The 13,070-nt window shown below is 47.9% G+C and overlaps 2 protein-coding genes across 2 annotated transcripts; one reads left to right on the forward strand and one right to left on the reverse strand.

Moving 5' to 3' along the window:
• Window positions 1–2,453: 2,453 nt before the first annotated feature.
• On the reverse strand, window positions 2,454–7,776 carry DDX49 (DEAD-box helicase 49). Its single transcript, XM_052699738.1, has 13 exons — window positions 7,622–7,776; window positions 7,416–7,539; window positions 7,253–7,338; window positions 6,938–7,059; window positions 6,643–6,830; window positions 6,364–6,504; window positions 5,720–5,795; window positions 5,524–5,600; window positions 4,935–5,032; window positions 4,498–4,572; window positions 3,866–3,954; window positions 3,401–3,472; window positions 2,454–3,109 (listed from the first exon to the last, which is right to left on the reverse strand). Exons 1-13 carry the CDS (start codon window positions 7,734–7,736, stop codon window positions 2,933–2,935), a joined length of 1,440 nt encoding a protein of 479 aa, XP_052555698.1. The 5' UTR covers window positions 7,737–7,776; the 3' UTR covers window positions 2,454–2,932.
• A 143-nt stretch (window positions 7,777–7,919) lies between these two features.
• COPE (COPI coat complex subunit epsilon) lies at window positions 7,920–12,661 on the forward strand. Its single transcript, XM_052699741.1, has 10 exons — window positions 7,920–8,090; window positions 8,330–8,392; window positions 8,517–8,617; window positions 8,796–8,948; window positions 9,403–9,456; window positions 9,739–9,820; window positions 10,811–10,966; window positions 11,213–11,281; window positions 11,724–11,798; window positions 12,299–12,661. The coding sequence occupies exons 1-10, from the start codon at window positions 7,965–7,967 to the stop codon at window positions 12,344–12,346; spliced, it is 927 nt and encodes a 308-aa protein (XP_052555701.1). The 5' UTR covers window positions 7,920–7,964; the 3' UTR covers window positions 12,347–12,661.
• The last annotated feature ends 409 nt before the right edge of the window (window positions 12,662–13,070 follow it).

The following is a 13,070-nucleotide window of genomic DNA, read 5'->3' on the forward strand; positions in this document are numbered from 1 at the left end:
AGCAGCAGCAAAGCTGAAATAAACTCCAATGCAGCTCTGCTGTCTCAGCAGAGATAAATCTGAAGCTCAGCCCAAAGTCTCTTTAATTACAGTCTTTGCTTTGCCACAGAAGTCCAGAGCTTTCCTGCTCAATGCAGTATCTGTATGTGAAAGAAATGCCAGCTCCTGAAGGTGACTGCTGCATCCCTACACCTGTCTCCACATCCACATTTCCTTGTTTGGCAAAACTGCCATTGTGGAGCATCTACCAAATACTGTACATCTGACTTTGGGAGGATCCCTGCATTGCTGTTTAAAGGAGATGGCATTTCCCATCTCCCTGCAAAACTTCTGGGAAGCACTCCTCGCATACATCCTCCCCAAGGGAGGCAGATATTCCAGGAGCAGAGAAATACTTCCTAAACCACTCACAAAACAGCCATTGTTGGCTATGGACCCATCAGCGTATAGGCTGCACAGAACTGTCAGAACAAGGTAGGAGCTGGAGGTGTACGTGCTTTTTACACCTGGGCAAGACAGGAGGAGAAGGCAGGATGGCAGAGGAGCAGGACCGTCCCACTGCACACACCTGGCACGGCCCACACCCCACTGCCACGTTCAGCATCCAAACGTGATCTGGGTGAGAGAAGGCAGAATCTGAGATGCTGAATCGAAAAGGGTTTCCATAGCAACTCAGCCAGGGAAACCCTCCCCGAGTTGGGGAGCTGTGCTGAGACACAGCCGTTCCACGGCCAATTCTTGCACAGCACTTGCAGAGAGAAGTGTAGCAAGTGCCTCCTTGGGGGAACAGGTGAGGGGATCTGTCTACAAAGGAGGGCAGAATTACAGCCAAGAAACAATCTAGCCTGTTAAGAGAAGCAGGTCATTATATATAAGACCCCGCTCCCGAGAGGGGGATCCCAAAGGCTTATGATGATGATTGGAAACCTCAGAACAAAATATCCTTGGAGGGCAGTAATGATAGCACATGCAGGAATGTCACTGTCACCCAATGTCCTTTAGCCCTGGGCAGACGTAAATTACAGTGGGAATTTAAGGCTTCTTTCTACATCCCAGTTGACACAGCAATCTCTTTTTCTACTTGGCCACTCCCAAGATTGACTGCAGCAAGAACATCTAGGCAGCGCTACAGAGAGCTCTTACTGCCAGCACATCTTACCTTCACAGAGAAGGCTGCTCAAGAAAGACAAGAGATGTATTAAAAGGAATTTTGAATAAAGCTTTAAGACAAGAGCCTTGATCAAACTCCACATGTCACATTCTGCTGGAAGGAGATGAACAGAGAAACCCCCCACCAGGCTGAAGCAAAGAGACTTCAGATAGGTTAAGAAGGGTTTGCAAGAGGAGGAGGGGAGCTACTGACACTCAAAAGCAGTATCACCACCCTCTCCAGGAAGGCAAGAGCAGCCTGTCCCAGAGAGGATGTCTCTTTAATCTGCAGCTAATAGGCTTGCTCCACAAATTAGCATGCACGAGGCTGTAGCAGCATTTAGTATTCAGAAAGCATCAGTCTGATACAAACCTATTTGCTGCTGCTACTGCAGCAGCTGCCAGGAGTGACAGTGAGCTGATACAAGGCAGACTATTGAGTGCTTTTTCCTTCCTGGAGGGCACCCAAGGGGACAAAGCCAGTAATGCAGTTCAGGCATCTCCTAACTCGAGTACCACACCCATCTCATCCCACACCAGCCACAAGGCACACAGGTGGATGCGTACCTCTCAAGTCTCAGTCAATGCTGTGCTCCTGCATGCAATGAATGCACCGTGGGGCTCTGCTGTGCGTGGCTGTGGGAGTTTTCTTCAAGGAAATACCAGATTTCCTCTGCAAGACCTCACTGTGTGCAGCCTACATTCAAGTCAGGTAAAAGCACCCTAGGGGTCTGCATGCTTCCAGAAAAGGAGCTGGGCTCAGATTGCACAAAGGGACTGAAGACTTGAACACCTACAAGAAGCTCAGTACTCATCCAGCCTGTTGAAGTAAGACTGATTTTTATCTCCAAACCACTTACCACAAAAGGTACTTCACCCCTCCTGTGAGCTCCCACAACAATACTTGCACGTGTTGAAGGTCAGCTGTCCAGTTGCTTGTTGCAGAACTATTTATTTGGATGCTGACCAGAGAAATTATTTTTGTAAGCCAGAGGATAGAAACTACAGTTCTTCAGTCTCAAATTAGAGGAAGTTCTGAACATTAAAGAAGGCACTAAGGGTGAAACCTGAGCAGAGCTTTGAACTGATCATCTGCAGAAACAGGAGTCCTGGAAGCCCAGGTCACTGAGCGAGCTGCAGCTCTGCTATCCCCATGGAGCAGACAATCAGAGGCAAGAGTGCCACTTCAACATAAAGCAGAATTATGGTGAGGTTTCCCCAGGACCAGCCACACAATACAACCTCTCCATGTGTTCTAGGAGTTTTCCTCTCAGAAAAACCTGGACTATGGTACACACACAGGCTGAGCTCATCCTGTCAATTTATTTTTAGACTCTGGCTCAGGGGAGAATCTGTTGATATAAACAACTGTGAGTGGCAAGCACCAGCCCACGAAAGGGAAATTAAACTGACTGAATGAAGGGGAAGAGAGAGAGGATCTTTATTTCCCTTTGTATCACCAGGAATTCTGGTCTGGCCTCTCCTTTACCAGAGGAAGGAAACACACTCTTGAAAAGACTTTCTTTCAGGAGATTGACCGAGCCTGTCAGGAAGGGCCCAAGCCAGCAGCACTACACAGAGAGGAAAAGTAATGGGGACAGTTCATCAGTGTCCCTTCTCCCCTCATCCACCTTCCCCACACTCTCCAATACTGGTTTCAGGTCAAAGTGTTCACATAAAAATTCTTGGATCCCAGTATTCCCAAAGCAGCAGCAACACCAGGGCAGTCTGAGCCAACCAGCAGAGCTCCCACACTTCCTCCATCAATGGGAGGCCAAGGATGTTATTTCTCTTCCTTAGCCTGCAGTTTGTTCCGCCGCTCCATTTTCTTCTGTAGTTTCCTCTTCACCTGCAGTTGCTTTTTTTCCTGCAGTGTCTGCTGGACCTTCTCACGGAATTTATTGTTTTTCTTCTTGATCTTGGCCAGCTCTGCCTTCCTTTTTTCCTCCAGATCTGGATCCTGCAACGGCAAATGCCAGGACACTTAGTGATATGCACTGGACAGTGCAGTTCCTTGCCTTTGCTAGATGCCCACTCTGCTTTCAAACGCACGGCTGAGAGGGTTGCTGAAGTCAGACACTGTTCCAACACATTTTTCAATACCAGTTGTCCTTTAAGGTAAACTTCACCACCCCAAAGAGGAGGGGAGAGGCAGATCACAGCAGCGAGGCAGGAACTGTCATTTCTTTTCCATGTCACGAGCATTATACCAGCTACCAATCAAAACTGTTTACATAGCAGCAACTCTCACCTTTCCTTCAAGGATCATTTGTTTCCGCTTATTTATTTCCTTCTTCTCGTCAAAATCCATGTACTCCAGTTCCTACCAAAGAAAAAATACAGCAGAGCAATCAGTATCCAAGCACTGAGTTGACACAGAGAAAAGCAGTCCTGCTTCACTCAGCAGAATCTCAGCAGCGTGGCACATTTGGTAGCTTGCAGGCCTTCCCCCGGCTACCAGCCTCCAGCCCCAGCACTCAGCAGCACTTAACTGCTCCAAGTGTGCAGTAATAGAACTTAGGGAAGCTAAATCAAACAAAACCCCCACTATGGCAAATAGTGAAGTGCTTCCACTAGAAGAAGGAACAAAAACTCGGAATTATGTGCTTAAAAGAAAACTGCATATACAGAACCTGGTATTAGTCACCAGCAAATCTCTTGGCTGCCTAAGATTTCCTGTCCTCTGAACAAAGGAGCTTCATGTTTGCACACTTACTATTTCACACTCCCTCCTTGTAACATTCACATGGTTAAGGATGTCAAGCACCAGTTTCTCTTCCACAGAAAACTCCTGCAGCTTCAGTTCTAAATTAGGATGAGACATTTACACACATGGCTGGTTATGAAATCCAGAGGCAGGTTCTCAACTAATAAGTAACCTACATAGTTCCACTGACTACGAGTAGACTTGTTGTCATAAGTTATGACCACTGTCACTTCTGCAGGCCCACAGCAAAGGATTACATCCTCCCTTCTGCAATTCCTGTAGTAAAATATGTTGCCTTTATTGGGCCTATTTCCTTTAATAAAGGATGAAGTCTGTGCTCTTTTCATTCACCTCAGCATAGACAGCAGCAAGGAAGTAAGAAAAAAAAGCTGTCTGCTTTAATAAAAAGGCTACAAAATATGTTTGACAGGCAGTTTCTCCTCCACTAGAAACAGCAAGAACAAAACTGATGGAGGTTCAAGAACTCCTATTCCTTTCTGATCTTTGGCTGCACAGGAAAGAGAAACCATTTTTATGCTGCTCTTCTGAACCACACATCCTGGTAGATAAAATCCAGGCTGCAAGTACCACAGCCACAAAAACAATTCTACACCTTAGCAGTATTAATGTTCCCCACTTACTGATCTCCTCCTCGATAGCGTGCACAAGATGGATGTCATACTGTGTCACCATTGTAATAGAGATTCCGTTCCGACCTGCATGATGAAAACGCAGTGACACACGAATCCTGACAAGCAGAGGGAAAGGAGGCCTAAACCATGCCAAATTCCATCCATCTCCATGAGTCAACCTAGCACATTGTGGTGACAGGATGCTCTAAAGGGTCTTTATTTGCTCTGAGAAAGCAGTTAAGTATTGGTGCAGATCAGACACAAGATCAGCTATCCTTGCAATCTGAAGGCACGATGCTGAGCCAGCAATCTGAGCAGACTTGGCATTGACTGAGAAGACTGTACTGCAGCTGCTGTGAAGGTTTCTCACACTCATTCGGGGTACTGAGATCCCAGTTTTAGCCAAGTGCAGCACTGCTGCAAGGGGTGCAGTTTGCCCCACTCACCTGCACGGGCTGTCCGGCCAACCCGGTGAATGTAGATTTTTGGCAGGCCTGGAGTGTTGTGGTTGATGACAACTTGTACAGTAGGAATGTCCAAGCCTCTGCAATGCAGGGAGAGAGAACAGAAGCTGATAAACTTAAATATAAAATCTAAGTTCCTGATCTTTGCTTTGTCCAAGAGCCTAATGTTCTCATAAACAGAGTGTTTATTAATAAGCTGCAGCTATTCTAGGACAAATTCTCATATCATGCAACTCTCCAACAATCATAGAACGGGAGGACCTGCCATACATGTCACCTGATATTCTCTCCTGGATCAAGAGAACAAACTAAGCTCTGTAGAAATCACTGTCCTGCAAGAATACACACACCTGAGGCAGTACAAGAAGACAGGATCATAACTACATTACCTAAAACAGGCCCCAAAACACAGCTTAGACATATTCTGTAATGGTAAATGAACAATCCTGTCCTACCTCCACGGGCAGAGTTTAAAGCTCTCTTGTTAAACTCACCTTAATCTCTACAGTAATTCTGATGCTTTAAAAGCAGGGTCAAGGCCTTTGCAACAGAGACTGCAGTTTCCTCTTACCTGGCAGCAACATCTGTAGCAATAAGAATCTTAAAGATGCTGGATTTGAACTTTGCTAAAGCTGCAAATCGTTGCCGCTGGAAAAGGAGAATCCTGGATTAGGGATGTTGTGACCCACAGCAGCTGACCCAGAGAGCTGTTTGGCTCAGGGATCCAGCTAGAAGCACCCACCTCCCACACTTGTCCCATCACTCACCTGTTTCATCATGGAATGCAGAGCTACAGAAGGAAAACTGAACTTTCTAAGCATCATATTCAGGATTTGACATTCCCTTGAAAGGAAAAAAAACACAATTAAAAAAATCAAAATACACCAGGCAAACAGAAAGCTGACCGATCAAGACAGAGCTGGGATTCCTCTGGAAGCCCTCACAGTACAGCTACTACAGTGTGCTTAGTTACTGAAGCACCGTGACAGAGCAGGGAACGGGACACCCACACCTCACTCGCTCAACCCTGAGAGGGTGACTGGATTCCCACTTGCACCCAGGGGAATGTCACCAGCACCACGTCTCAGTCCCCAGCAATGTCAGCAACCTGAAGGAATGAATAGCACAGGACAGCAGACTCTTCCCCACCATTTTCCAGTATCCATCAGCAAAAGGAAAGGTGGCTGCAGGGAAGTAAAAGTAGCTTGACCTTCCAGCGTGCTACATTTCTGAGTGGCCCTGCAGTCCCAGGCTGCTCAAAAAAAGGTGCTCTTCTACCAAATTGCAGTACAGATTGAGAAAGCAAACATCAGCATAGCTTAAGAGCAGTACAGTAGGAATTTGGAATCTGAATTAGAATCACAAAAGCACCTCTACAGTAAAAGCCATCACTAGGAAAAATTCCACTTACTTGCAGGTTTTGGTAAAAATAATGATAGACCAGTCTTCATGCTCATCCTGGAAGGTCTGGATTAAATGGACAAGGTATGCATCCTTAACTGCTTCGGGTACAAGCAAGTAACGCTGGTCCAGTTCATCTACTGTCCGCACCCTGTTGGGAAGGGACAATAAAGCACTAAAATCCACAGCTTTGGCAAGAGAAAATGGAACACAAGAGATGTAAGAGACAGTAAGAAGAGAACAGAGAAAAAGCAGGATCCCACGTGTGGCAGAGCAGAGACGCACGTACTCGGATGCAGCCTCCCAGAAGAAAGGTCTGTTCATGGCCAGGCTCTTCAGCTCATTCAGCGTATCGGTCAGCGTGGCGCTGAACAGCAGCGTCTGCCTGCGTGCTGGAACAGCCTCCAGAATCACCTCTAGGTCTGCCGTGAAGTCAGCACAGCCCTGCTCCAACAACCGGTCAGCTTCATCCAACACCTCGACACAGCCACAAATAGATGAGATCATCTGCAAGTGTTCTTACAAAACCAAAAGCCTTAAAAAGCGGGGAAGGATATTTTAAAAGAGTGAAAAATCTGCCCTACCAAGAATTTGAGCTTTTTAAGGCTGAAAGTGTTGGAACTGCGAAGATGATCTGCCAGCCTGCCAGGCGTCGCGATGACAACGTGGGGTTTGCGGGAGAGCTCCAGGGCCTGTGCCACCATGTCTGCAGTGAGAAACATGCAGCCATGTTACAGGAGATTGAACCCTATAAGCATACAGTGTGCGTGGCTGGAAAACATCGCTCTGACTTCCACCAGCCTCAAAGAGGAACACCGTGGACACATCAGCACGGAGAAGCACGCTGGCCATTCTGCTCGTCCCCAGCCTGCCCATGTTGGTGTCTCAGTGCCACTCACCCAGGCCGCCCACCACCACGCAGTCCTTCAGGCCCAGCGGCTTCCCCAGCACACGGAACTGCTCTGCGATCTGGTAGGCCAGCTCCCTGCAAGGAGGGTAGGGCTAAGCGGGGGAAGTGGGGACACCGGACGTCAGGCAGGGGACTCCGGGGCTGCTCCATACCTGGTGGGCGTTAGCACCAGGCAGAAAATGCCATAGGGATCTTCGGAGAGCACCTGCAACACCGGCAGCACGAAAGCTGCCGTCTTCCCGCTACCCGTCTTGGCGCAGCCGAGGCAGTCACGGCCTAAGTGGGAGCGGGGTTAGGGTGAAGAACGTGAACGACGGGAACGACGCGGAACGGCGGGGGACCAAGGGACCGCACTCACCCTGCAGTATTGGCGGGATGCAGGAGGCCTGCACGGGCGTAGGCCGGCTCAGCCCCATCTGCCGCGCCTGCTCCACCAGCCACGGAGCCAATCCCAGCTCCCTGAACGCAGCCATGCCGCTGCTCACTCAACCCCAGTGACTTCCGGCCGCTTTCGCGCTCTCATTGGCTGCCTCCTGCTGGCCCCGTCCAGCCCGCCTTGTCCGGCAGCTGCTTCCGGCGCCCTGGTGACGTCACATCCTCCTCGCGTGGCTATTGGCTGCGGCTGATATCTCCATGGAGACGGCGGCTCCCGGCAGCCCTCGGGGCTCAGCCGCTTCCGGAGACGTGTCTGGAACGGGGAAATGGCGGCCGGGGCGGGCGCGGGTCCCGCCGGGCAGGGCGGCGAGGCGGATGAGCTTTTTGACGTGAAGAACAGCTTCTATATTGGGGCTTACCAGGCCGCCATCAACGAGGCGCAGAGGATCAAGGTAGGGGCGGCTCGGAGGGGGCTCAGGATGTGCCTCGGCCCGGGGTCGGTGCCTCTCCGTGGGGCTGCCCCCTCTCAGCCGCACCGGGTGCTGGCGGCGCGGACTCCCCGAGCGCCCTTCGGCCTCGCCCCTCACGGCTTGGGCTGTTTTCGAAAGGGAGATTTCGTGTGTGTCCTGGCTGCCTCCTGTTGGGTTTTGATGGACGGGTGTTGAGTTCTTGTTTCTTGTCCTCTTTTCAGCCGTCCAGCCCTGAGAAGGAAGCGGAGAGGGACGTTTTCTTGTTCAGAGCCTACATTGCCCAGGTGAGTCTGCAGAGGCTGGATTTGCAGCAGAATAATCTGACTGCGGGGCTGCAGTTGGGCAGGCTGTGAATCTGAGTGCAGTTACACAACTGGGTGATAATTCTAGGTTTTCTTTCTTCAATAGAGAAAATATGGTGTGGTACTGGATGAAATTAAAGCTAATGCCAGTCCCGAGCTCCAAGCAGTGCGGATGTTTGCAGAATATCTTTCAAATGAGAGTCAAAGGTAAACCTGATAATAAGCTGGAAATCAAACTTTGTCTGACAGGGAATGTGTTTCTATGTGGGAAGTTTGTAGAAGTGTGGTTTTTATTACGTGTGGCTGCAGTTTTGCCACAAAAAGGTAGATTTTCTGATGGCAAGGTATTTAAAACATCTCTGTATTCTCACCTACGCTGTTACAGAGATGCGATTGTTGCTGATTTGGACAAAAAAATGGCAAAAAGTGTTGATGTGGCCAATACCACTTTCTTGCTGATGGCTGCTTCAATCTATTTCCATGACAAAAATCCTGATGCAGCTCTACGAACTCTACATCAAGGGGAGAGTTTGGAATGGTAAGTGTAACTTGATCTGGCATCTCTGAGGAGTGTGTTAGCAAAGTCTCTTACCTAGGGAGAGTGGTAATAGAAATGTCCAAGGTTTGGCTTGTCTCAGACGAGCCTTGAAACCATTGAGACACTGTTTAGAGGTTTGCCTTTGAAGTTGTGAGTGATACGGTGCACAGCCTACAATATCGAATCTATTGCTCCCTTGTGAAACTTAAGAATCTGGTTCATTGATCTGTGTGTATTCAGAATTGCTGAAGTGAGTGCTATGGCTGTACAGCAGGAGAGCAGCTGGAAGCATGCTGCCCTGCTCTGAGCCCTGCTGTGAGCACTGCCAGCTTTGTTGGCTGCCTCGTGCCTTGGCCCTGGCACAGTAGTGCACCCTGTTACACAGCAGGCTCCTAACAAAGCACAAGCAATGATAAAACATGCCATCACTAGAGTTGATTTGCTTTTGTTGCAGCATGGCGATGATGATCCAGATTCTTCTAAAGCTTGACAGACTTGATCTGGCTCGGTGAGTAAGTTTGTGTCTGTTGTTTCTGAATAGTGAGCATAAAGTGCTTTGAATCTCTGGGCCTGGGTTTCTTCCTTCCCTTACAGAAGTAAAACAGCTCTTTCACAGCTTGTCTTGGTAAAACATGAGGAGGTAATTATGCCTCGTGAGCAGTTTGATCTGGCTGTTTTGCTATGGAGGTGAAAGAGCTTGACAAAGAAGACTACAGCTTTCTGTTTGTGTCTTAGGGAACTGTGAGACAGTTGTGTTCCTTTTATGCAACTCCCACTTTTGCATCTGCAGCAAGGAGCTTAAGAAGATGCAGGAGCAAGATGAAGATGCGACCCTCACTCAGCTGGCTACTGCCTGGGTGAACCTGGCTATAGTGAGTATCCCTGGCCTACAGCATCTGAGAAACAGCACTCAGACAAGACTCTGTGCCTTCTTTGTGATCCCTGTTTTCACATCATGCTTTCAGAAAAGCATGCAGGTTTTTTTGTTGTTGTTGTTTCAAAGCAAATCCCACGTGTAACAGGACAGTGCTACCTAAACTCAGTGTAATAAAATGCTCTTAATCAGCCCTCCCATTCAAGGAAATCTGTCTCTGCAGAGATAGAAATCGGCCTTTTGCCCAGTTACCAAATCTCATTAAACCTTTTGGTGCCTGCAACTGGTTGGCAAGAAACTGTATTGTAATCAAGAGTTTCAAACAGTCAACCAACAACATACGGCTGGTAGCCTGGATGTCAGGTGTTTGAAACCAAACAGTCTCCTGAAATTCAGTAAATTCTGAGGTATGCATGCAGTAACCTGTTACAGTGCTATTAAGAGTTTTTTAGTGTTCATTTTGTCTTGTTATTAAATTCTTGTACATCTCTGTGCCCCTACAAAAGCATGAGGCTGAGTTTTCTTTCAGATCCCATTTTTCCCTAGGGAAACTCACCCTCTGCTCAGTGCAAGCTGCTGCATCTAGAAGCTCTCTGAAGCTGGGACATTTTGAAAAGCCAGGTGCCTGTACCTGGGTTTAATTATGAAATCTCATTTCATGATCTTTTATTACGTTATTATGATGTTCTTCCAGACATGAAATCAGTGCTCTGAAGTGGTTCTTTTGAAATGGTTTTCTTTCTCTTTGAATGAGAACCTTGATCTTTTGATCATTTAAGTGCTTCTTAGTATTGAATGCTTTTGTGTTTCTTTCATCTGTAGTCTTACAGTGATCTCCCATGTGAGAGGAGATCACGTGAATGACGGCAGCTCATTTCATTTTATAACCCTTCACATGAACTTCGTGGCCCCTTTCTTCAACCACAGAAAGAACACACAGCCTTCTTGACAATGCACGGTGAAACTGCATGCCTGTGTCCTTTTGCAGGGCGGTGAGAAGTTGCAAGATGCCTATTACATCTTCCAAGAGATGGCAGACAAATGCTCCTCCACTCTGCTCCTGCTTAACGGGCAGGCAGCCTGCTACATGGCTCAGGGCAAGTGGGATGACGCAGAGGGAGCGCTGCAGGAGGCACTGGACAAGGTACTTGCTGGTTTCAGGCAGATTAGCCTGAATCTGAATATCTCTTAGGCACAGCAAACAGAACAGCAAGGAGCTTCACCACTGTGCTTTGTGAAAATGTTCCTAAGAGTGGTTTGCTGTTAACAACTGCCTTTTCTTCTACTTTGCCTGTTCAGTAAAGTGAGCTGTGGGCTTGTCAGTTCGCTGCCAGTTGTTACCCTTGGCCGTGGAAGGGTAAGTCACAAAGAAGTGACTTTTTGTTTCCAGGACAGCAGCCATCCTGAGACCTTGATCAACTTCGTTGTCCTGTCACAACACCTGGGCAAACCACCAGAGGTGAGGCTTATTTTATGGTACTCGAGAAGCAGCTCGGCCTGGGGACAGGCTGTGTGCTCCTGCTGTGGGTGAGAACTTCAGCAGCCCTGTGTTCTCATCGGGATTAGAGTTAACAAAACAAAATAGTTGTGGAGTTTTGGGGCATGGGGGAAATTCAGTATTCAATAAAGTCTGGGAACGCAGCTGTTGTAGGCAGTGGTGTGTGCTTAGAGGAGAGCCTGGGTGGAGAAGGAAATCTCCAAGTTCTGAGCTTGGTTTTCTCTGTTTGTTAAATCTGCTATGGAAGGTCTTACTGCTTTTAAATGGGGCTGCTAATTTTCAAAGTGCTGAAGAACTCAGCTCTTTGCTCATTGAGAACAAAGTCATAGAAGTATTGTTTTAAACTTTCTGGCTTTTCTTCGTGTTCTTCCAGTATTTAAATTTCCCTTTTTCCTCCCATCAGGTTACAAACCGTTATTTGTCACAGCTGAAGGATGCACATAAGAATCATCCGTTCATAAAGGAGTATCAGGCAAAGGTACTGGCTATTTTCCAATATGAAACTGAGTTTGTAATGACTTACACCAGCAAGATGGGGCGGGGGGATGACTTGCTGTGAGCATGACTACAGTTCTAAACAGGCAGATCCATTTCTTCAGCATCTCACCACTGCCAGCAGATTTTCTGGCCCTTGTGAGATGTTGGGAAATACCCAGCGTCCAGGTTGAGTGTATTTATGCCAAGTATATGAACAAAACGTAACTGAATGTGGGGTACATCTGGAAAGAAATGCTTTGAGGTCCATCTGACCCAGATTACAAACTTGTTTGTTAGCGTGGGACGCTGTGCTTAAATGGGGGAAATCTTCTGGATGAGAGAGAATTCAGGGGACGGGCAGAGGGAGGTAATGGAGAAAGAAGAAAGAAACAAATGGAAATGATTGAGAGCAGACCCAGGCAGTTTGCTTTTTAGAGTTCATTTTGCCTTGGTGAATTGCTGCAGGGTTTGAAATGTGTTCGTTTTGTTTCTGCTTTGAAGGAGAATGACTTTGAGCGACTCGCCATGCAGTATGCCCCCAGCGCCTGAGGAGGAACGGGGCAGCAGATCTGCTCTGTGGTACCTGGGAAGCAGGGTTGGTTCCTCAGAACCCTTCTGGTAACATGGAAAAATGCCCTTTGCAAGTGGGTCTGGCTTAACTCAGCGTGGCAGGGTCTGCAATCCAGGAAACCGTTGCTGAGTTTGTATATAATGTGTAGCTGCTCTAACCTGGGAGCCAAAAAGCCTCTTCTGGCTTCTGGGGTTTTCAACTCTGTTTAAAACACAGCGCGAATCAAGTTTGCAACACTGTACCTTAAACATTCCTAATAAAGCCTTTTCTGGCTCTGTGTGCCCCTTAATTTACACCCCGAGACTCAAGTTAATTCCGTTGTGGGACTGAGCCCTGTTGTGCTGAGGGTGGAATCCCTATGGGGAGAGCATGAAGTCTCAGATTTCAGTGCAGGGTGAATCCCGAGTTACGGCTGTTCTTTCGGTTTGGTGGTGGCTCCTTTTAGGTTAACATCCTCTGGAAGAAGGATGCACAGCTGTAGGGGTTACTGCTGGTGAGAGGGAAAGCTTCCCCAGAATAGAAATAATCCAATCGTAACAGGCTCAGCCCTGATCTTAAGTTGATAAATGCAACATCTCGTGTCCTGCAGCCAGGAAAGCATTAGGTTTTTCTTTAACGAAGTGCATCCTGCAGTACTGGGGAAGTGTTTGCCCCCAGCCGTTCCTGAGAACGTGGTGGTTGGTGCACCTGACACGTAATGGA

This window comes from Tympanuchus pallidicinctus, unplaced genomic scaffold, assembly GCF_026119805.1.
Source record: "Tympanuchus pallidicinctus isolate F22 unplaced genomic scaffold, pur_lepc_1.0 scaffold38, whole genome shotgun sequence".
NCBI classification, from domain to species: Eukaryota; Metazoa; Chordata; class Aves; order Galliformes; family Phasianidae; genus Tympanuchus; species Tympanuchus pallidicinctus.